The sequence below is a fragment of the Sinohyriopsis cumingii genome, chromosome 9, assembly GCF_028554795.1.
Source record: "Sinohyriopsis cumingii isolate HCF-2022 chromosome 9, ASM2855479v2, whole genome shotgun sequence".
Taxonomy (NCBI): domain Eukaryota; kingdom Metazoa; phylum Mollusca; class Bivalvia; order Unionida; family Unionidae; genus Sinohyriopsis; species Sinohyriopsis cumingii.
In genome coordinates this window covers 117,679,081-117,703,401 of record NC_142969.1, presented here as the reverse complement: position 1 = coordinate 117,703,401, position 24,321 = coordinate 117,679,081, and the positions used below count along the sequence as shown (strand labels likewise).

The 24,321-nt window shown below is 35.8% G+C and overlaps 1 protein-coding gene across 8 annotated transcripts in view; it reads right to left on the bottom strand.

Moving 5' to 3' along the window:
- LOC149792537 (tetraspanin-18-like) overlaps positions 1–24,321 on the bottom strand; it is a 136,967-nt gene that overhangs the window by 18,250 nt on the left and 94,396 nt on the right. For 4 of the 8 annotated variants that reach the window (XM_089971179.1, XM_089971177.1, XM_089971176.1 and 1 more), the window contains 3 exons: positions 14,876–14,999; positions 2,374–2,601; positions 753–827 (listed from right to left, as the gene is read on the bottom strand). In XM_089971179.1, the coding sequence (XP_089827305.1) occupies positions 753–827; positions 2,374–2,601; positions 14,876–14,941 (369 nt within the window). In that variant the 5' untranslated portion in view covers positions 14,942–14,999. The remainder of the gene's footprint in view (positions 1–752; positions 828–2,373; positions 2,602–14,875; positions 15,000–24,321) is intronic. The other 4 variants (XM_089971184.1, XM_089971181.1, XM_089971180.1 and 1 more) reach the window with 1 other exon arrangement.

Genomic DNA, 24,321 nt, shown 5'->3' with positions numbered 1-24,321 from the left:
GGAGAAGTATCCATTACAAAATGTTTATGTTCTAGCAGCACTTTTTTTCATTTAGGACCAGCTACACCATGAATGTGTGTGTGTGTGTGTGTGTGTGTGTGTGTGTGTGTGTGTGTGTGTGTGTGTGTCAATTCTCATAGCAATCGTGAATGCAGTTTACGAAGAGTAGCGATAACAAGCATGTGTTAATGGACTGAAGGGCGTCAGACGAAAGGCGACGGACAGTGACCATCCCATAACTTCTTCTGATCTACGACTAGTAGAGCTAAAAACACGGGCTTGACCCTTTATTATGAGACAGTAACGCTAAATACAAAACACTTGCCTATCCTTTTGGTGTTGGAAAATGCCACTATATACAAGACACTAGCCTATTCATTTGTTGTGTGATAATAACGCTAAATATGAGACACTGGCCTTTTGTTATGAAACAATAACAATACATATCATACTCTGACCAATTTGTTATGATATATTGACTTGTCCTTTTGTTTTTGTAATTAAAGACACATCAGACAAAACTCTAACCCATTTATCATTAGATATAATGGTACATACAATATATTGGTCTATCCCTACGATATTTCTGATTTGTAAACATCATACGCAATTGATGCGTGTTAATTATTAGTCAAATGAAATAAATTTATGCATACACCAGCATGAAACAGTATAATATCTTCTGATTTTTCTATAAAGGTTATGCAGTCAACTAAAGAAGTTAAAACTAAAAAGCTGTGTTAAAAACTTACATTTCCTTTCTCAACGGCTACGTATATTCCAGCAGACAGCTCGCCACATATTACTACGGCCATGCATGCAATGTACTGGAACAGACATTGTATTAATGATAATTCTAATAATAACAAAGATAACAATAGCAAAGTACTACGCAACTGTAAAATCCCCAGACTCTGAAGCAGATCGCATGAATCTATTATTAAATACTAGAGGCATGACCCAAAAAGTGATATTATTTTACTTAGTATGGGTCTTTATTCAATTTACTCCAGATTTGCTTAAAACACATTGGTAGGGAAGTACTAGAGTTGGCAAATAAAAGTCAAGATAAAAGTATTTTGAAACTGTTACCGTCATCTAAACTTTTATAAACTTGACCTTTCAGCAACATCATAAGACACAAAGGATAGATTGGGTATGTTCGTTATTGCTTCTCATTTGACAACGGACAGAACAAGGTCTGTTCGTTACTTCTTCTCATTGGACATTAGACAGATCGGGTTTGTTCGTTACTGCTTCTCATTTGACAACAGACAGATGGGGTTTGTTCGTTATTGCTTCTCATTGGACATGGGCTCGTTGGAATCTTATTAGTCCCGTAGTCAGCTCCTAAATGCAATATCCTAGAAAGTTAGAAATATCATGGCTCCACGTATTCGGAATTCGGTTAAAACGTAACCGAAACATTTCTCAAAACTTTAATAGCTTAAAAAATTGGCAGATGTCATATGTCAAGATGTCTTAAATACATTTGCCCAACATATAGGGAGTTATCCTGAATGTTGCTCCCAAGGTTCGTACTTTTCACCTATGCTTAAAGATGATGGTGAAGAAAATAGTGCATAACACATCTATCAACAGGTCTTAATAATATACCCAGTGGCGTCAGTAGGGTTGGTGTCACCCAGCGCGGTAAGTCATAGTGTCACCCCCATGGACCCCCTTTCTGCAGAAAAAGCCAACCATGTTATAGACAGTCATTTTGGTGTCACCCTCTCTTATGGTGTCACCCGGTGCGGTCCGCACCCCCCTCCCCCGTGAAACCACTGAATATACCCCTCCCCCATTATATCTTGGGTGTGAGCACTGGATTTGTCCACAAACAATTTCTATGGACTTTACTTAAAGTTTTTTTTTAAATCGGCATGAATATCAGACTCATGCTCAAGTGTTGGCTGATGACTAAGTTCAGCCTACGCAAAGAAAAAAGTTCCACTACGTTTCGTGATTTGAATGTGTTTCTGATCACCAGGCTCAGCCTACCTAACGAAAAAGGTGTCACTTAGTTTCATCATTTGAATTCGTCTCTGATCACTAGGCCCAGCTTAAGCAAAGAAAGAAGTGTCATTAAGTTTTGTCATTTGAATTCGTCTCTAATCAGTAGGCCCAACCTAAGCAACGAAAGAAGTGTCACTAGGTTTCGTCATTTGAATTGGTCTCAGATCATTCACCAGGCTCAGCTTATACAACGAAAAAAGTTTCGCTACGTTTCTTGAGTTGAATATGTCCCTCATCATTAAGCCAACTCACGCGACGAAATAATTTCATTAAGTTTCGTGAGTTGAATATAAAGTTACATGACAGGTACACGGACACATGGACAAACACATGTCAACAGGGGACATAACTCACCACTCCTAACATGCAGGCACTCTCCCTTATTGCTCCACAGCAGCCACAGAATCCAACAAAGAACATGAAGGAACCAACTGCGATAAGGATATAAGCGGCCACCATTATGGAGTCCAAGGGTATGTTGATATTTGCTAGCTGTCTCAGATATGACTCTATCTCAGGATCCAAAACAGCCCACAAACCAATCCCTATACATACGCCGCCACATATCTGTAAATAAATGGACTGAAAAATGATAAAACGCTCTAATTGATTGGACTGTATCAGAGACTTGTTGTTATATTCACTAAAAAAAACTACAATAGTCTTGAAATTAATTTCATGGGGAACGTTTTTTGTCTAGCTAAGAATGCTTTAATCTCCAATATAGACCCCTTGATTTGTTTTGAATAAAATTTATGATTTGAAGCTAGGAGCTGTCATGCGATAGATTCATACGTAAGCTAGTTTGTTGTCGTCTTTTTAATAATTCTTCACGTTATCAACTGTGTTAACAAATCTAACGTTGTAATTTTGTGTCACAGCTCCTTTATTTATAAGTCCATAATACGTGTCTTTATGTTATGTATATTTAATTTGTATTGTGTGCATAACTTTTGTCCACGATTGTGTGATATACATATAGTTTTTACATGATAATTGAGTTCAAGGCCAATTTTGTTCACAATTAGACTCGGGTTTTCCGTTAGAGTGCATAACATGATAGTACTTTATAAGGTTAAGTGAAAACGTAATAAATGGTATTTGATAAACTAATTATTCATTCCTGTGTTAGGTCAGTGTGTGGGAATCCACTTTGATCCGAATATATAGCTGAGTTCTTGTAATCCGATATGATTCGAGAGGAATAATTTATTTAAAACATTTATTGCAATTCCTAAATTGCTCATTGGCTTTTGGATAAATGCATTTTATTGGATTTGTGTAAACTCAGTCAAAGACTTTCTGGATTGCATCATTGTGTTATATCAATGACATGCAAGACTAATGTAATTCATTCGGAACATTCTATATATTGTACTTGTGATTATTTGGAATTTAACTCACAGTGTTGTAAGTGGCTTTTGAACTTTTCATTTCATATTGTAGGGAAATAAATTGCTTCTTGATATTTCATAAATTGTTGGTTTCACTTTCTTTCTGTTACATAATTTAAGACCTAGAGTCTTAAATTATATTACTATCTGATTTGGTGATTGTTACTAAAAGAATTTACAACATTTATTCCAGACATTATTTGAAACAATTCAACATTGCTTAAGTTTACAACTTTAACATGGAATGTGGGATAATGACTGAGAAACCTGATGTTTTGAACTACCAAAAAATCAGGACTCGAATTTGTATCTTAATGTTATAAATAAATCGCCAAAATCTTACAGACCTTAGCAAATTGCAATTTGCATATATATGTGTACTAACCGTTTTTAACTCGAACGTCTTCGTAATTGTAGGACGTAAATGTGTGGGATGGTTGATTAATTTGAGTGTTTGTATGGTACTTTGGGCGTCTGTATGGTAATGTGAGCGTTTCTATGGTAAAAAAACAAACAGATATGACATCTGGTTGATTTTTTAATATCACAATATTAATGTATAAGTTAAGCACATAAAGAAAATAAATTTGTAATATTTATGCGTACAGGGAATAGCATAATATGTATCCATTGAAACAGTATTTGAAAATGTAAATGAATCTTCATAAAACATGGGTCCTTTGAAGGGACTGACGTTCTACACGGCGAAACGAATTTCAGGATTTCAAGACAAGATCATTTCTTCATTATAACCATCTTGACATTCTTCAGCGGTACCAAGATTTTCCAGTTAGTTAATATAGTGGACATACTTCATGTCAGGTTAGCACAATTTTCATTAAGGATAAGATAGACATCATAATTTGGTCAAAACCCCGCGTCATAATGATTTTCCGTTCAGGTGGAGTAATGACAACAGTCGTCATGGCAGCGAATTTGGATGCACAACTGGCACCATTTTCATTTAGGGCCAGCTAGGTATCATAAGAAGTCTTTTGGTGAAAATTCCATGTAGCCATTCATTTTCTTGGGCCCTTTTTGGACTAATAAAACTATAACTCTATCTAAATAAATAGCGGAACGGAAAAAAGCCTGACCTTCAAACACGGGCAAAATCAGATGGTATCCTTGAGAAATAAATCTACTGTACCAGAAATAAATCTATTGTACCAGATAAACAGATAACAGAAATTGTAAACTATCCATTTCATTAAAAAAGCGATTTATTTTGTTGGGCATGACAATATTTCCGAAAACAACATCCTAATAAATCCATGTAATGGTTTAATTTCTGATGGATTTTCCAACTATGGCAATGTTTATGAATAAAATCAATGAGGGAAAGGCGGTTAATTGTGACAAGGAAGATAGTAAATGTGCTGAATCCTCCAACAAAAAATCCTTCCATATTACAATAAAACAATATATGTCAGACACCGCAATGATAAACAATTAGGATTCAATAATTTGATAAATGTGCAGGCTTCTACGGAATCTGATGCAATCTTTGGATTTTTGAAAGCCATAAATCTACATATTGTTCTCGAGAAGATCAATAATACAAAACACTACTTTAATGGCTGGAGTCTTTGTCTGTTGAAAATATGTTTCATTGCGACTTTGTTTCCTGCGATGTTAATAGGCAGTTATTAGGAGGTATCAAACACAAATTAAATATCAGCATAAAATGTAAAGATAAAAAGTTGTATAATTTTTAAGGGTATGCCCTAACATATGTTTTTAACGTTTGAACTGTTTAGATAAATGATATTTAAAAAAACAATGACAAATCATGACAGAGGTAAGATACGCTCATAGTTCAATCTCTCGGTGATGTCTTTTTGACTAAGATTTTCATTTGAGTATTGCAACAAAAACAGAGGAGAAACTAAATACACCGTCAATCAGTTAACAGTGACCTAATAGAGACCATTGCATCATATCATAACGCGATTATGTTAAAGGACTTGGTGACGCTTCTAGTTGCTTTGTATTGAGATTTATTGATGCTACTAATCCCACACGTTTGTACTGATGATTGAATATTAGGGTTGCGCTACTAAGCACTGGTTCGTAGACTGAGACGGTTTTTTTTGGAAACGGAAGATGTCGAGCAATACTCGAACGGTCTATAATATATTTTAGACGGAGAGTAACACGTAAAGAAAATTAAATAATCACACAAAGTTCATTACAACGCTAAACCATACATCAAAATTTAATTGGAAAAAATTAAATATTTTACGAAGTATGCATATTATTGAAATTTTTTTAAAATCTATTTTTATCTTTCATTTGATAGCATCAGTATATAATAGAAAAATACTACACGATGATGAAATTAAGGAGTACTAGTGGACAATGTGAAAAGATTATTAAATTCCACTAAACTCAAAGGGGTGCTATTCTTGAAAGCAACTTTCTGACCCATAATGTACATGTCAAACATTTGTACTGGCATATATATATATTTTTTTTATATTTCCAGATTTTAAAAAGTGACCACGTAGTTTTTTCAGTTCTATAAATAGCGCGCATAAATAATAAATACATGTTGGAACAATTGCGACTGAAAGTGTAGAAACTGATGCTGACATCTAAACATGACAGTCGCAAAGAAGTACAAGTAGAGTAAGAAATGTGTTTTGTGGAATATCCGCCTGTACTGATAGAATGAGTTTAATTATAAAGAAGGAGAAGGAATACATATACGACAGTAGAAAAAATGTAATGGATCTAGACGCTTCCAACCTAAATGGAAAATGGTTTAAACTAAGTTGATTTTAGACAACGAAAGGCGTCGCAAAGCCATTATTGAGCATACAAACGCCATATTATTAATGATTTAGTTGGCAACATAATTTCAGGTCGATGCTTGGTGCAAATTTAAATCACAATGACAATTTCGCGATAAGGACAGAGGAATGGATGTGCATTCAGTATAAATGGATACAGTTATCGTTGCTAGACAATAACATGGTGAATGAAGGCATTACTTATCAGATATTAAAGCGATGAGTAAAGGTATACATATACACTTTCATCTTTTTGACCTTAAATTAAGTTTTTTACTGCAGTGCATGCTATCTACGTAACCAGAGAATGTTCCTGATGTCATTAATAATGCTTAATTCAGAGAACTGTTACTTTTAAACCACAACTCAGTTGCGTTACTCAACATTTTTCTGTCTGTCTGTTATTTTACAGACACATATTGCAGGAAATGTAAACCTCTTGTAAAGGTCCTGTCACTTCATAAGTTCATACAGGATAGATGATAACTGAATAGTGTATGATATTATACATGTCACGTCTCACCTTTTTTAAAAAGCTCCATGGATATGACAGTGCTGTTAATTTTTATTTTATTAAACATTGCGATTGCCAATGATTATTATGAAAAGAGTGAGATGATATCAATACTTTGTCTTCCAATTTTTCATAAAACATAAATTTTCCATTCAGTTGTCATGACTACGAAAAAGAGCACGAGATGGGAATATAATGTTCGATGTGGTACTCTTGATACTTAAAGACTCGTGGTTGGGTCACATTTCATTGGTTTGGTGCCACCTTTAAGATCAAAGTTGGAGAGTTGGAGACCTTGCGAGGGTTTTCTACATACATGAAATTACAACCTATGTGCCACCAAAGCGAAATAGTAGGTGATCGGAGTATGTGCAACTTGTCTATCTTTGGAATGGAATTTTCATCAACTTTCTGTGCCTGCGATAAAAGGTTAATAGATAGTTCCGGAATAACCTTAGCAGCTGCCATATTTGTGGTATGACACCAGGTTTACCGTTGAGTTTATATGGTGTTTGGACGTTGAAATAATTTCATTGAACCTTAAGATACTGTTACAAAAAAATATATACATAAATAAAACGAAAATCAGGCTTTCCGTTAGTATCTATAGTTGTACTTCATAAGTTGATTTTGCTTTTGCTTCAGTGTGCCTTGTTCAGAACGGCCAATTTTGGTGGCTGCATATAGGAAAAACTGCCGGGTTGACCATAGTTAGGGTAAAATAAGCAGAATATCGTCTGCTAGTGACCTTATCGGGAATCATTTATATTGCATAAAAGCGACGGTCATGCAGATATAACGCTTTTCTAAAAATGTCTTTCTTAAAATAAGTTTTTATTAAGTTCTACACGACACAGATGCTGGCAGCAAAGAACATCGCACAAAAACACATTTGTGAAATAGGCTTGGAATATGAGAAGTTTTCCAGCTGCTGGAGGTTCAAAGAGAGTGATACATGACACATACAGAATCAGAATCATGCATTTTTCGTTTTATCATTTGTCCTGCATGAACTTATGAAGTGACACAATTTTAGTATTCCATAACAATCAGATCAGACATATACTTTGACACCTAAAGGAATAGCTACATCTGGTTAAACATTCCTCGAGTACTGTAGGCAAGTTCTATGTTTGACAGATTCCAGCAACCTGGTACAAAATACATTCTTTGAAATCTCCCCCAAAAATGCAAATCTACAAATTTGTGTATCATGCTCCCCATGACAGCCAGGTGAGAAACATATTATCACACCTTCTCATCAACGATTTCATTTATTGCTATCAAACGTTCAAGGAATATTCAACGCGAATTGGTTTGGTTCAAATTATTTAGTATAGCCTCCATATAACATCTTTATCATCAACCAGCTGGAAATTTGTTTTCATAAATTTAAATCTATTATGGTAATTAAGTCAAACTTTACAAAGAAAAGAAAAATCTGTTATGTTTTCTGCATTGGTTGTATGTATGGAGAACAAGAAAATGTCTGCGCAAAGGAAATTGCCAATTATTTTAGCAGAGGGGATTCGGTGCGTTAAGATTTCTTTCAAACAAGGATTTGTTTCCTTCATTACGTCAAGATAGTTGATTCTTTTCAGCTAATGTAATTTGATATAACAAGTTCTTTTTCCACAAATCAGGGTGAGATTTTGTAGTTTTGGGGTAACATATTGCAGCCTAACCCTCACCCACCCCCAATTAAATATACCGTATTTGCGTTTAATGCAACTGGGATAATTATTTGTGAACAAAGTTTACCGTGAATATTGCATTTTGTCGCTGTTATTTAAGTATAATCCCAGTGATTTAGTGCTATAAAAAAAGGAGAGAACGCAACAAAGAAGTAAAGGAACGCATGTTACTCAGATGCGCGGGGGGGGGGGGACAATGGCGAGAGTAAAATAAGTAAAGGAACGCGCAAACCATTAAGGGAACGCCGTTCCCACGCGTTCCCACAGCACCACACCCCAGTGTAAGCCTAGTGAGCCATAATTAGTTCTTTTAGAGCATGTTTCGTCTCACCCTTGAAAATTCACATACTATTTTGGATAAGAAGTCAAGAGTTGCGACCGGTCCCAAATATTTCCGTTTATACTTTCATGCTGTTAAGTTGTCAGTATATCAGATTTACTTTGTCCGTCCATGTATGCGTGTCCATTTGTCTTGTTCATGCAAAAATTCCAACACAACCTCTCTTATCAGCATTAAACTTGCTCTATGTGTGCATTTTGGATGAGTGCATATGCACCACATTAAAAGAAACCAAGAAATGGAGTGCTCATCCTTTTAATTCTATTTAATGAGAAAGAGAGATGGCGAGATGAAACACAAACTTTCAGTCCGTAACTCTTATAGACACCTCATGATTCCATTAGAAAAAACATTACCTGCTCTATCCACTGTTCCAAATCGCGCATAAAAGCGGCTTTACTCCAAAGATATTGAATTAATATGTATTAAAACTATTTTATCCCTTCTGCGAGAGCAGTATATAGTCTTTTATTATGACATAAATTAATGTGAAAGCATCAACATCCCCTTTCACGTAGTTTACGCCTTGGATTATAATCTGGTTCCCTACTTCGTACGCTCCCTGCGTTGCACTCCACAATACGAAGCCAATTGAATGACACTACCATATTTTCTTTCGTGGTATTAAGTTAAATAAATATCCTTTTGTCCTGAGAGTTGAGACGTTTTATTATTATATATTTAATTAATGTGAACAGCATCAGATGGGTGAAATAGTTGTTAAAAAGATGTTTTCACTAGTATCTTTTTTGGCGTCTAAATTTATTTCGCACTAGTTAATGGTTATTGATTGGATGAAAAAGATGATCCAACTGAAATTGAAACCCAGGATTCACTAGTCAGTGGTTATTGATTGGATGAAAAAGATTATCCAATCGAAACCCAGGATTCACTAGTTAATGGTTATTGATTGGATGAAAAAGATGAGCCAGCTGAAATTGAAACCCAGGATTCCTATGCTGCTTATGCAGTTTCTAGAGTTATGGCAAAGAAGGCTATTGAGAATGGTGTTGACCAGGAAATTATTCTTTTAGCTGACATATTTATTGGTCATTCGTTTGATGAGGTCACTTTTACCCCTCGTACCGGTTAATAAATAGGTATTGATGACACTGCTCCTCTTTTTACTACTCATTCTATTCTATATGGTGAAAAAGACAAGCACTCATTGTCGAACAGGATAAAAATTATCAGATCTCTTTGTTTCAGAGGGTTATTAGCGAAACTGAAGCAAAACAAGTACCAGTTTGTTGCTTTGTGAAAAATGGGGTCCTTATGAGAAAAGTTAGACCACCGGAGGTACCCACCGGTGACAGCTATCAAATTGTTGTTCCTAAGTCTTATCGATTCTTAGTTTAGCTCTTACAACTCTCTTGGATGGTCATTTAGGGATCAACAAGACTTCTCATAAGAACTTAAATCATTTTTATTGGCTGAAGGTAAAAAGTGATGTTTCTAAATACTGTAGAGCTTGTTACACTATTCAAATGGTGGAAAAGCTTGTTTTGTCTCCTCTTGACTGCTGTTATGCAATATACTAGTTGGTATTCTCCACTGGGGCCAACTGTAACTTATCTACCAAATCATCACTCAATGACTACAAACTAGAAAGGACTGTAAACTATGATTTTATTTGTTTCACCAAATAATATCTTACACATTTAGGGTCCCCACCTGGTCCGCCTCCCCTCCCCGGGGGTTATTACGCCACTTTGTTCAAGGAATCAATTGCAAATGAAAGTTTTAGATGACATAGTCAGAAATGTTCAATATTTGCCAAAATATAATTTATACTTGTAAAAATAATTATATGACCTAATTGCTGATTAAGCTTGAACGCAAGAAAACGACTGTTAGATCAAACGGAAAATATTAGTTCGTACTGCTTCTCTAACAAACAGAAAATGAAATGAATACATTTTTCACGGTTTCATTATAGAGTTTTTTTCTTCAACTTGCTCTCATTATGTGTTGAGCACAGGTCAATATGGCATAGGCCTTCACCTGCCTTAGTACATGGAGTGCAGCGCAAAGGAGCAATATGAGGCAGAGAACCGGACTATTTTTATTACAGTTTTCAAGTGTCACCGGATCTTATTACTCGTAGTCAAGATTTGTTAGTCTGACCGTCTTCAAATGCGATTTTCAGTTTTATTAACTTAATTTTAAAACTTTTTCAGTATTTCAAATGAAACACATAAAAAAGGCAAAGTAATATTTTTGAAAATTAAGTTGCGGTTTTTTGTTAGGTCTGCTAGCATGCGGGTAGATACATTATAAGTCTTATCTGCTATGCAGAGAGAGTGACTGCTAATCCAACTTCAGCTTGTATCAATACACAGTTCGATATTTGAAATGTCATTTGGTGTTGTGGTTAGCAAATGATGCTTGAGAGTTTATGTTAGAAACACGAAGTCACCTGGATTACGTTTCAAATTGTATGTACATGCAAACTTAGTAATTAGGTGGCAATGAAAGTATTATAATTTTATTCAATGGGTAACATCATAACGTATAAATACGGCTGTATCCTGGCATTCTCATTTCCGGTGAAATTGAAGAACAAAAAAAAAAACAAAAAAAAAAACGAAGAAAAAAAAAAGGAGGGGGGGGGTGCATTTACCAGATGTTTCAACATATGGACGCTTGTTATTACAAATATTACCTTTCCCAAAAATCTTAAAGACTTTTAGTTAAACTCTCCGGTGCCTTTTGGAAAACTATTGATGTACGGATTAACACCCAAGTGTGTGGCTGAGGAAATTTTGATGAAGTTCTGTACTTTTTGTTACATGGAGTCAACATAGCAGTATTCTGTTTAATAAAAATACTTTTCGATCGTGAGCGATGGTACCATGCTTCAGGCATACATTTTCAAACGTTAATTTAACACTTAAGGAACATTTAAGACAACGTAAAGGCTAATCGTTAAAAAGACCCATCTTCGCTAGCCAAGGTTCAGATGTAATAACCCTATCTACAATGGACCACGCTATTGGTTAGTTGGCACTATATACTAAGGGAGGCAACTCATGAAATCCACTAGATGTCGCTAGGACAAACAAACAATATATCTGTTCGATTAGCCAAGGTGTAGATATGGTTATCATATCGGAACCTTGGCTAGCGAAGATGACCAAGACCATGAATACGGTAGAAAACGGGAGGGAGGGGGACAGCAATCACTTACGAGGATGATGATATATACAGTAGCAAGCTGAGCTTACCCTCATGGTTTTACTTATTTCATATTTCTAGTGCTGCTCTCAGACAGCATGTGCTTTATGCTTAAGTGAAGAGCAGGTGAAAAAAATAGATGAAAAACAAACCATTATAAATAGATGCAATGGTGTACACCGGCACCTAGATGGCGTGACTGCATGACAGGAAGCTTTTTCAGACCCCATTACCCCACAAAATACTTTTCTAATCATGCAGCGGCATTAGTAAGACCCAGTGCAGGATTAAACCCTGTGGAGATCCTTATGCCCTTGGGCAGTCGAAATCTTGCCCCTCCCCCTCGCAAATTATCTTTTAATAAGTTTTATCAATATTATTTTGATCCGTTGTCGCGGGGCCCTTAGGCTGGTGCCTACTCTGCCTATTTCGTAATCCGGCACTGGTAAGACCTCTGGGACAATATAAACAGGTGGCATTCCCGCAGACGAGATCTGCAATGGCAATTAATCCGCCGTTGTTTTCTGTGCAACCGACAAGTTTGAGTGGAAATTGACGTACAACTTTATAGCCAATCTGCGTGTTATGCATCAACAGCACGTGATGACAATCGAGACTGTTGAGATTTAATCAATTCTAAATGTGTGATTCTCTAAAGCCTGAGCTGCAAGCAGAACTCAAGTAAATTGTTCATTTTGAGCTAGTAGGGTTGCCGCCGTTCTGTATTAAATAGAAAAATGTAGTGTTGTAATATGTCAGTTTCTTAAGGGATCATATATTTATTTCGTATCTTGGAGCTCTTCGGGTGGCAACCCTATTTTACCAACGATCGAAAAACCGTCTTCCTGTAAGGTCGGAAATTATTAATTGGGCATATGTATTCATTACTCGCTCAGTATGTAGGCACATTACGACTAGTGCCTTTGAGATGTATGACGAATGCTATAATCATTAGGCTGGGAATCCGCTAAATATCAGCTCAGCTGTTTCGAGTCATACGATATCGGGAAATCACGTGGTTATAGTGCGTCATAGACACTGTGACGCAAATGGTGCGAAGCTCACCGAAAATATTAGCGGTCATTAACTTTGCAGCCACATCATCTCCTTTTTCAATCAGAATATTGTACTGTGGTGAGACTCAGCAGAATTTCAGGGCTATGGGGTAAATGTTCCGATGAGTTTGATGCCGTGTATAAGATAATTTGTTTGCGGCCGAAAAAAGCTTATTAATTTTTTAAAGCCCTTTTCGTGTTTCTCAGAAGGTGGCCTCCATTAGTACCTCAATAAATCTTTCGTTTAGTGACCCGTAATTTCAATAATCAACTGATGGGAAATGCAGATATCGACATGAAGATCCATCAGGTTGCACGTGATACAAGACCCTAGAGCTATTAAAATTTAAATATTTTTGAAACCTTACCCACCTCAAATGTAAGAGTCGTCTCTAGCAAACAATTATATCTCGTAAACAAGTGTTGATTTGAAATGCAAATTATGAAACTTGTTGAAAATTATTATAATATTATTGCAGCCAGTGACATTATATACTATTATTCGAATCGTTAATTAAAATTAATTATAATTACCTGCACTTGAATGAGAACAGTTATCATTGACTTGAATACTAAGTACCAACGGGGGTGGGGGTGTATACCGGTGAATGGCATTAAGGAAACAATAGGGTCAAGAATGGAAATTTACCTATGTCACATCATGGTAACATTTGATAAACATTGTAGCAATAAATAACGTCGAAAAAAACTTTGTTTTCTGGCTAACTTAACATGTACAGTAGTGTCCTAGTTGTGTTGTGGCATATGAATAATATTGGTGTAGTAATGTTGTGGGCACATGACAAAATGGCTTAGAAGTTTTGTGGCACGTGAATAATAATGATCTAAGGCCTAATTGTTTTCCACTAACAATAATTGGTTCTAACGCTGTGATTGTTGTTTACGAGGGATCCAATTCGGCGGTAATGTGACCAAGCTGACGACATTCGTTTAGCTCGTTTGTTACATTATATTGATGCAAGTGAAGCATAACTTGGGGACCGACCATTCAATTTTCTGCGGAGGGTGTTTTTGATTATGTTTCAGAACAGGATACTTTTCTTCCACAAAGCGTGGTTAGAGGCCCTATGTTGTTATTCTTCGAATACTTCAGAGCTACAATCAACAGCAGGCACACACCCCTCCCAGGAAATCTTAAATGTTTAGTCCCTTAGTACTATGTTCTTCTCAATAACGAACATATACCAACCTCCACTGTGTAGCAGTGGGAATGTTTGCTCAATGCAGAAAGAATTTAAAAAAGTTCTAAAGGGAAAAGAAATTTAAATATTTGCACTGGAAACTGCTACGGAAAGTGATGACCAGAAACGGTTAAAAATCAAATGTTCTTTGAATGTATTAGTTCCCAGGTTAAGTGTACCCTTTCGAAATTTAAATGATGTCTAATTTACGTTTGGTTTGGCAGTCTGAACAATAAACGGGTGTGGAATTCAAATGACGTCTGATTTATGTCTGCTCTGGATGTGGGGGTGTGACAATCAAGTAAGGGGATCTGTGGGATAGAACACCAAGTGGGGTATAAAGGGGGCAAAGCCCCCTGTAGATCCTGTATTTGAAGAATGTCCAAGGCATACCTTTAACCTTCTAATTGTACAGAAAATATACTGTAGGAAATGTTCCTGTCATTTCGCGCTGTTATTAATGGGTGGGGTGGGGTGGACACACATACAAAATACATACATACATGCATACATACATACATACATACACACACACATACGTATGTACATACATACATACTCGCTTGCGGCTTGGAAATACAGTTAATTTGGCATTTACCTTAAAATGTGTAACACGAGCAAATGAATGCGTAACAAAAGATAGAAACTGTAAACATAGCTAAATATGCAAATGTTTATATCTCACCCAGAAAAGGAAGTTGAAAACGATAAGAAGATATCTGGAGCACGTGGCACACTTGCCCTCTGCCATTTTGACCTTTGTCCTTTCTCAGCTATACATAGGTGGCATATATATAACTTTGATTACGCTGCAAGAGAAATGAAATGAACAATATCAAGGAGGAATTTCTAGATAATATAATTAAAAATGGATGAAGTAGGTTTAAGGTCTATTGCTATGTATGTGTGTGTGTGTGTGTGTGTGTGTGTGTGTAGTGTTGTACGGCTCATCAGCACAATCCTGGCTATGAAGTGCAGAACAAAACTTGCTACGCACAATGATAAAAGGAAAAGTTGCCAAAATCACCAGGAAGACAAACCCCTCCCTACAGAAGTAAATATCCACGATGAGACAAAATATGAAAGGTAGAGCCAGTGAAAAAGTCCCTAAAAGGTATACAAAAAGTTCCTAAAAGGTACACAAAAAAGTCCCTAAAAGGTATACAAGACAAAGATAAATCAAAACAAGCCTGCAAGGGGCTGGTGGTCAAAATATTTCAGACCGATTTAAACAAAAAATGTATGTTAAACACTAATGATTTCAAGAGACAACATAAAATCGATTGAGTTATCCTGATGTATACCGGAAAAGACTTGTAGGACTTTGTATTCTATAGATTTCTTAAGAATATGTGTGTTATCCACTACATTTGTCTTACCTAAATCTCATCTGTTCTTTTTTATATCTCTCTACCTCTTTTTGTCTGTCTGTCGTACGTACTGCCTTATATATAATTCTCACAGTAAATGATTGTAAATTCAATTTGTCACGTTTGAAAATGAATGACCCTTTAATTTTCGTTGGCTCAAAGGACGAATGAGAGCAAGCATATATACAAATTGAGAACTTATTGAAAAACCAAGTGCAAATATTGGAAATGTAGGTCTGTCGCTATTGGTGCTACGTATGAAGTGATAATAGAAGCAGGCATACTCGCCTGCTGCAATAGTAATAATACACACCAACTTTGTGCTTTGCAGCGAAACTAGTTTCTAGCTGGCAAGTTATTAAAACTGACAGTTTTTAAATTGAATTCTTTTTTCTTGTTTTAGAACAGATTAGATGTTAGATACGGCATATTGCCTTCAAATTGTTATATTAGTTTCCAATTAGTTCAATATTTCTTGCTCAGACTTGTCTACAGCTTTACAGTAATGTTCAAGTTTGTGCAGAGATTTTGGACAGAAAATATTACCTTCGGTTCTGTCTCTTTTTTCCTACTAAGGAGGACCCTAGTAGTAGTAGTATTTTTATTATGGAGGATCCTAGTAGTAGTAATAGTAGTAGTAGTAGTAGTGCTTGTTTTTCTTAAATATGGACGACTGATCTTAGTAGTAGTATTTTCGTTACTATGGAGGACCCTAGTGGTATAATGTTTTTTACTATGGAGGACTCTAGTAGTAGCTTTATAACTATGGAAGACCCTAGTGGTAGTATTGTTTTTTATTATGGAGGACTCTAGTGGTAGTATTTTTTACTATGGAGGACTCTAGTAGTAGCTTTTTTAACTATGGAAGATCCTAGTGGTAGTATCTTTCACTATGGAGGACCCTAGTGGTAGTATGTTTTTTACAATGGAGTACTCTAGTAGTAGCTTTTCTAACAATGGAAGACCCTAGTGGTAGTATTTTTTACTATGGAGGACCCTAGTGGTAGTATTTATTTTACTATGGAGGACTCTAGTAGTAGCTTTTTTAACTATTGAAGACCCTAGTGGTAGTATTTTTTACTATGGACTCTAGTAGCAGCTGTTCTAACAATGGAAGACCCTAGTGGTAGTATTTTTTACTATGGACTCTAGTAGCAGCTGTTCTAACAATGGAAGACCCTAGTGGTAGTATTTTTTTAATATGGAGGACCCTAGTGGTAGTATTTTTTACTACGGAGGACCCTAGTGGTGCTAAAAAATGTTTACTATGGAGGACTCTAGTAGTAGCTTTTCTAACAATGGAAGACCCTAGTGGTAGTATTTTCTTTACTATGGAGGACTCGAGTGGTAGTATTGTTTTTACTATGGAGGACCCTAGTGGTAGTATTGTTTTGACTATGGAGGACTCTAGTAGTAGCTTTTCTAACAATGGAAGATCCTAGTGGTAGTATTGTTTTGACTATGGAAGATTCTAATGGTAGTATTTTTTTTTTACAGTGGAGGACCCTAGTGGTAGTATTTTTTACAATGGAAGACCCTAGTGGTAGTATTTTTTACTATGGATGACCCTAGTGTTACTATTTTTTCACTAGGTACTATATTTTTACTATGGAGGACTCTAGTAGCAGCTTTTCTAACAATGGAAGACCCTAGTGGTAGTATTTTTTGACTATGGAAGATTCTAGTGGTAGCAAAATTTTTTACAGTGGAGGACCCTAGTGGTAGTATTTTTTTTACTATGGAGGACCCTAGTGGTAGTACTTATTTTACTATGGAGGACCCTAATTGTAGTATTTTTTACTATGGAGGACTCTAGTAGTAGCTTTTTAAATATGGAAGACCCTAGTGGTAGTATTTTTTTAACTATGGAAGACCTTAGTGATAGTATTTTTTACTATGGAGGACTCTAGTGGTAGTTTGTTTTACAATGGAGGACTCTAGTAGTAGTTTGTTTTACAATGGAGGACTCTAGTAGTAGTTTGTTTTACAATGGAGGACTCTAGTAGTAGTTTGTTTTACAATGGAGGACTCTAGAAGGAGTATCTTTTTTAATGTAAAGGACATGTAATGTAGTAGTATTTCTTGAGTCAGGCCACTACTAATATTTTATCAAGAATTTCAAAACAACGATTAAATCTGTAATATACAGTAGCACATTCGATAAGTTTAAAGAAGCTATTTGAATTCCTGCATGTGATTCAATAACTCCAGCACAGAAAATAATACATTGCGCATGAAAATCCATGTACATGTTACAGGAAAAAACGTATTCCCTGAATAGATTCCTTATGTTAAGAACATGCCGTTTCCCATTGTCTAGAAGTTAGGATGTATATTGTATGCACTTATGTTAAGAACGTACCGTTTCCTATTGTTTAGCTGTAAGGATGTATATTGCATGCACATATGCTACTTGATACTGTTCTTCTTTGGCTTAATTAACTAGATGTTTGGAGTAAATACAAGTGACTGGCCAGATGTTTGGAGTATATAAATATAAATACATGTCAATCATTGCACCCTCATTGCACTACCGTCATGAGAAAGCTGTCAGTGAGCATGTAATAAATGACAGGTGCTACCCTGGGGCGTCAAGGGTGGCCCATGCAATTTTTGGAGAGTGAAAACAAGCAGAGAATTTACTGATTATGGAAGGTGTTTCGCTGTTCATTTTCTGACCTAGCCTTTGGAACAGATGCAAGGGGGTTGGTAACTTTGAAGCCCCAAAAATTGAAACACTGCTCTCGTTTAGGATTTATTGCAATATTGTTTTTCACCTGTGTCGAGAGAGAACAACTTTCCTGTAGCAGCTTGAGTGAGCTCATACGCTATAAACCTTATCCGATACTAAATACTTCATACTTATTTCCAAGTGCATAGACGTCTTGTAGACTATTCTTGTTCGTTTCTGTCAAAATCGCGTTATCATACAGACGTTATATTCCCATGTACCGACATTCTAACAGAAACGGCAAATATACATACAAGTAGTCTCTTCGTTTAGTTCTATTTTTATTTTGTTATCGATCGTACGTTTTGAGAATTGCTCGACTTGAAAGGCGTTGTACGCTGTAGGTTGGCTTAATTTCCCAAGTGCAGGATGTTGTTTTGTACATTACGTATAAAGCAAAAGTTAAACTTTCAAGGCGACCTAATTGAATGGTCAGATTTGTTATTCAAATAATTGTAATAAAGTCTTACGGTAGGTATATTTTGAAATGTTATGTTAGAGTGACATTAAGTATTCCAATATCTCAGTACATCACAGTGTAGACCTGTATAATAGTTCTTTATTATTACTAAGAATGGATTACACACCAAACATTTTATGATATACTATCAGGATTCTCAATGGCTTGGACGTCGGTGTAATGGAGATACTACGTTTAAGGGGGGGGGGGGGTAACAAATTAAATTATCCATCCTATGTGGCATCGATTATTTGAAGAGTTTTTAAAATCGAAAATGGAAACCCATTGGTGTAAAAAATCTTTGACCTTGCAGATCTTTTTAACCCGATAAACAAAACCCAGTAATTTAGATGATGTAAATATAAGCATACTTTTCAACAGGCAAGATAGCCACTGGCACACTTACGGAATGGATCAAGTGATTTAGATAACTGATCTGTGTCCACAATAAAGATGAATTTTAAAATAAAAACATTTACAAAACAAACGACAAATTCTTAAATCAACCATAGTCATCTCAATAAAATAAAGAAACAAAAACTGCATTCGAGTGTAAGCCATATGAAGGGCGTGTTTGCCCAATTTGTACTTCGTTTTAAACAACGAAGATCATGATGATTTTACTTAAAAGAATAAGAATTAAAATGTTTCATTAAAATAAACAATAAACAAAAACAAAACATTTTACATTCACTCGTTGAATTGTACTAATACCAATTTGAAATCTTTCTTTTTATATGGTACAGAAACAAGAATGAACTCGAATTCTATCAATGAGCATTCCAGAGAAACAATTCGCCGGAATCCGCCAATACTGCAACACTGAGGAAGAGAACAGACCATGATAAGATTGACAGAGAACAGACCATGATAAAACGGACCAAATCAACCTAAATACCGTACGGAAACTCAAGCAAAACATCACCAATCAGACCTCAATTGCAAATCTGCGAAGTAAATTGAAAAGAAATGGGCTTTACATCAGCTGAGATGATCATGGCTGTTGAACTTAAATAAAAGTAAATAAAACTGGATGCAACAGGAGTGAGTGAGAGATACACGCTCAGGGTTATGTAGAGTTGAGTGTAAGTTGTAAAGAACATACTCCACGGAGAATTAAAGGGCACAGGTAAGTAGGTACATATGTTCGCCAGGCATCGAGTCAGTGAGCCAGCCAGCCAGTCAAGAGCAACTTTGCAATGATTGTAAATTAGTTTCTTTTCTTTTCTCTTATTTTGTTCTTTTTTTGAATCAAACCATGTAATAGAAGGTTGAAGAGTTGACTGCAAAATTTACTGTCTATACGGAATTGCATGCTTGGCACTATCACTACCATCTTCATAGGAAAAAGAACGCAACACTGGTTTGCAAAAGGCATGATATTCATCAACGTCGTTTCTTGTTATAGCACTCGCCCAAACATTTCAAGATGCATAATTCAGTTCTGCTACGGACTGTATATGCATGTTATATCAATTATTTTGCCAACGGAATTTCTCTCTCCTAGAATCGAGCTTCCTTTCTTCCAAACCTTTCAACAACGTATCGAAACCTATGATAACAATATGTAGAGAATAGTGTTATATATCTCAAATTCAGTTTAGAAGAAACGCTACGTGATAATAATGTACCAGGTCAGAGATGTTCATTCAATTTTAATGTTAATGCTTATGGACAATCCGCAAATAACGGAATTTTAAGTGCGTAATGGCTTTTTTGGTGCAAAATGCATTACCAGCAAACTTTGTCAACTAAATCTTAATCTTTTTAAAATTCTTAAATTAAATTAAATTAAATTAAATGAAATTAAATTAAAAATAAAGAGCTTCTCCTTTATTTGATAACTTGTTATGCGAATGTCACGTATACACTATATATATATATATATATATATATATATATATATATATATATATATATATATATATATATATATATATATATATATATATATATATATATAATGGTACGTATACGGTGCCGGAGAAGGTCTCAGTAATCTTCACACACCTTCGATCCTTCGATCAGAAAATTCTGGTCCTCACAATAATGAGTGGTTTTTTAACCTGATTGGTCGTCCTGGTATCAAGCCAAATTTACAATTTTCTGACCGTACTCGTGCATAGAAGTTTGTAACTGGAGCACATGTTGCAATCTTTATTATGCAATCGGTGTCTTGTGAATAAAATAAAAATAAATTAAGGTATTATTCTTAGAAGTTTGTTTTAGCTAAAGGCTATTGTCTCTAGGTGTTGATAACAATTAAGATGTCAAAATGTAATGGCAGAAATAATTCAAATGCGTTGAACTGCAAAACGGATAAAGGATAATATCAGGCAACAATGTATGACGTACAATGTGTGCTGTATAAGAAGCGAACATAATCTATTTCAAGAAAGCTTATTTGCATTGGAAAATTGACAGGTGAGCAATCGCCCGTTGTACATTTGTCTAGTGGATGCCCCTTAGAACAATACCTCTTGCATATTCATTGGACCAGCAAGTGTTATGTCAGTGCCTATGTCATTCTGCATCAAACTATGTACAATCTGGGTTAGTGCAACCTTATGCACAAACAACAATTACAACATCGAAGCCTTTTCATGAACATTTGTAGAATATATATATATATATATATATATATATATATATATATATATATATATATATATATATATATATATATATATATATATATATATATATATATATATATATAACCGCTCCGGTGGCCTAGTGGTTAAAGCGTCCGCCTCGGATGCGTAAGGTCGTGGGTTCGATCCCCGGCCGAGTCATACAAAACACTTACAGAAATGGTACTAAGAGCTGACTCGCTTGGTGCTCAGCATTAAGAGGCTAGTGTTAGGACTGATCGGCCTGGTGTCAGGATAATGTGACTGGATACCTGCGGCATGATGTCTCAGTGCTAGACATCACTATAAATCTGTCACACTGCAGACATCACAGCGATATGACTGAAAAATTGTTAAAGCTACGCTAAAAAAAAATCCAAAATCCAAATCTATCTATATATCTGTCTGTCTTTTTGCTTATCTCTCTCATGTTTAATCTTTTCACTCAAATTATATCTAAACACATATGTAGACTGATATTAAGAAAAGAACATAGGAAGGTAAGATCAACAATTGATCAACTCTCTCTCTCTCTCTCTCTCTCGCGCGCGCGCGCGCTCGCTCTCTTTCTCTTTCTCCCCTTATTCACACCATTACGTTCTGCGTGACCTATGCTTCAGTATCCCACGTCGCAACACCTGACTGATTGAGCCATCTAATGGGAAATCACCAAAAACTTGTACACAGGTTCATTATTACGATTAACTTCAAGACCTGTCAAAACCAATTTATTGTTCATAGGCAGTCTACAGCGATGCACCAAAGTGAAAGACACAGTATAGATATACATAACAATAACACAGTATAGATATACATAACAATGAGACAGTATAGATATACATAACAATGACAATGTCATCAATCATTTCATGCTTCCATTCAATACAACAATGAAATGGTTAGAGCTCAGTACAACAATGAGATGATTCGAGATCAGTTTATATCTATGTTCAATACGGAAATGACATGGTGAGAGATCATTTGATTGGTCCGTTCAATATAACACTGGCAAGGACAGAGATCATTTGATTGCTCCATTCAATACAACCTTAGCAAGGACAGAGATAATTTGATTGCTCCATTCAATACAACCTTAGCAAGGACAGAGATAATTTGATTGCTCCATTCAATCCAACCTTGGCAAGGACAGAGATCAATTGATTGCTCCATTCAATACAACCTTGGCGAGGACAGAGATCAATTGATTGCCCCACTCGACACATCGGTGACGCGGCACGTGATCACCTGATGGCTCCATTCAATACAACAATGACAAAGTCGGTGATGAGTTGATGGACCTGTGCATTGAAAAATTACATGGTCATAAATTAATTGATGAATCTATTCAATACCAAAAATAAAGTGCTCCGAGATCAGTTAATGGCTCCGTTCAAGTCAGCAATGACACGGTCAGAGATCAGTTGTTAGTTCCATTGAATTCAGCAATGGCATGGTCTGAGATGACTCCATTCAATACATCAAATACATGGTCAGAGATCATGTAATGACTCCATTCACCACAGGAATAATTAGGTCAGAGATCAAATAATTATTACATTCCAGACAAAAATGACACGGTGAGAGATCAGTTGATGGTTCCATCCAGCGCGACAATGGGTATCGGTTTATCTTTATTTACAACCGTTGGTAAATTCATATATGAAAATTTAAATGAATAATTTTTTCAAGAACATTTTTGCCGTGGAATCAAGCTTATTCCTCAGAAAATTACAATTTTCTGATTTTTTCTGGAAGAAAGCGTTCTCTGGGATTTACTGAGATAAAGAAGCAAAACGCTAGTGAACTACAGTAGTGAACAACAATAGGGAAGAGATTCCACTATATTTGTTAATCAAAAGATCGAAATACATCCATTCTGCAGACTCTAAGTCAATTAACTGTGCAAATTGCTAAGTTTATAATATACCTAAACCAAGGCGATTTAAATGTTTTTTGCGTGTAAATGTAGCGTAAGTTTGGACCTGACACTATTTTGCAGAGGAATTTTCTGAAACTGAATATGTTTTATTATATTACCAAAAGTGTACATGCATGGCAGCATTCCAGGAAGCTGGCCGTTTTGTACATTGTAAAAATACACAAAGCAATAACGAATCTTTTTCAATGAGAGTCCAATGAAAGATGGTCCATTTTGTTTTTAGCACATCAATGCAAGTTGAGAACGGACTTCAATTTGCGTTCATGGCAATCTATTTGTACGGCATGGGGAAAATATTCCAGGTATCCAGAGGCATAATGAGAACGGGATGTAACAACATGTTCTTGTTTCTAAATAGATAACTGAAAGAGTTAGAGAATAGTAATATATCGTCTGCCAGGCATACTTGTCATTATTTCTCAAACACAGTATTCCAGCAGCTTGGCTCTTTGATGGATACGACCTGACATATCTTGTAACTTACAAGATAGCCAGAAAATCAAGTAAGCGAAAATAGATCTAGTACCAGAGCACAGCAAGTGTGCACGCAGTCATTGACAGACATATTCCTGCACTTCAGGTATTGTCTTCTAAACAGGTTTCTCCAAAATGGCAAACAACACACATTCCTTTTTCTGAAGATCTTGCAAGCAATGCAAGAACAGAATGTTTCCTCTGCATCTGTTAATATCTCATATAATATACAACCTATTAAATAAATAAGACGAATGTTCAGAATCCATCATTCTGTCGTGCCTTTTTCAAAGTGATTCCCAAAATTGGGCCTGAGGAGAAAGTAATTCATTGGTGCGCATCAAACTAACATTGTTTCAAAATATCCTCTACGCGGCGTGGGAGTATAAGCACTTCTCATTGAATACTTTAAAAAAAAAAGAAATACGCCCAAAAATAAATGGGTCAGAGAAAAAAGTAAAACGTTATTTTATATATACACCAACCATATGTCTAGCTACAAAATATTTTCAGGCAGTGTGGTA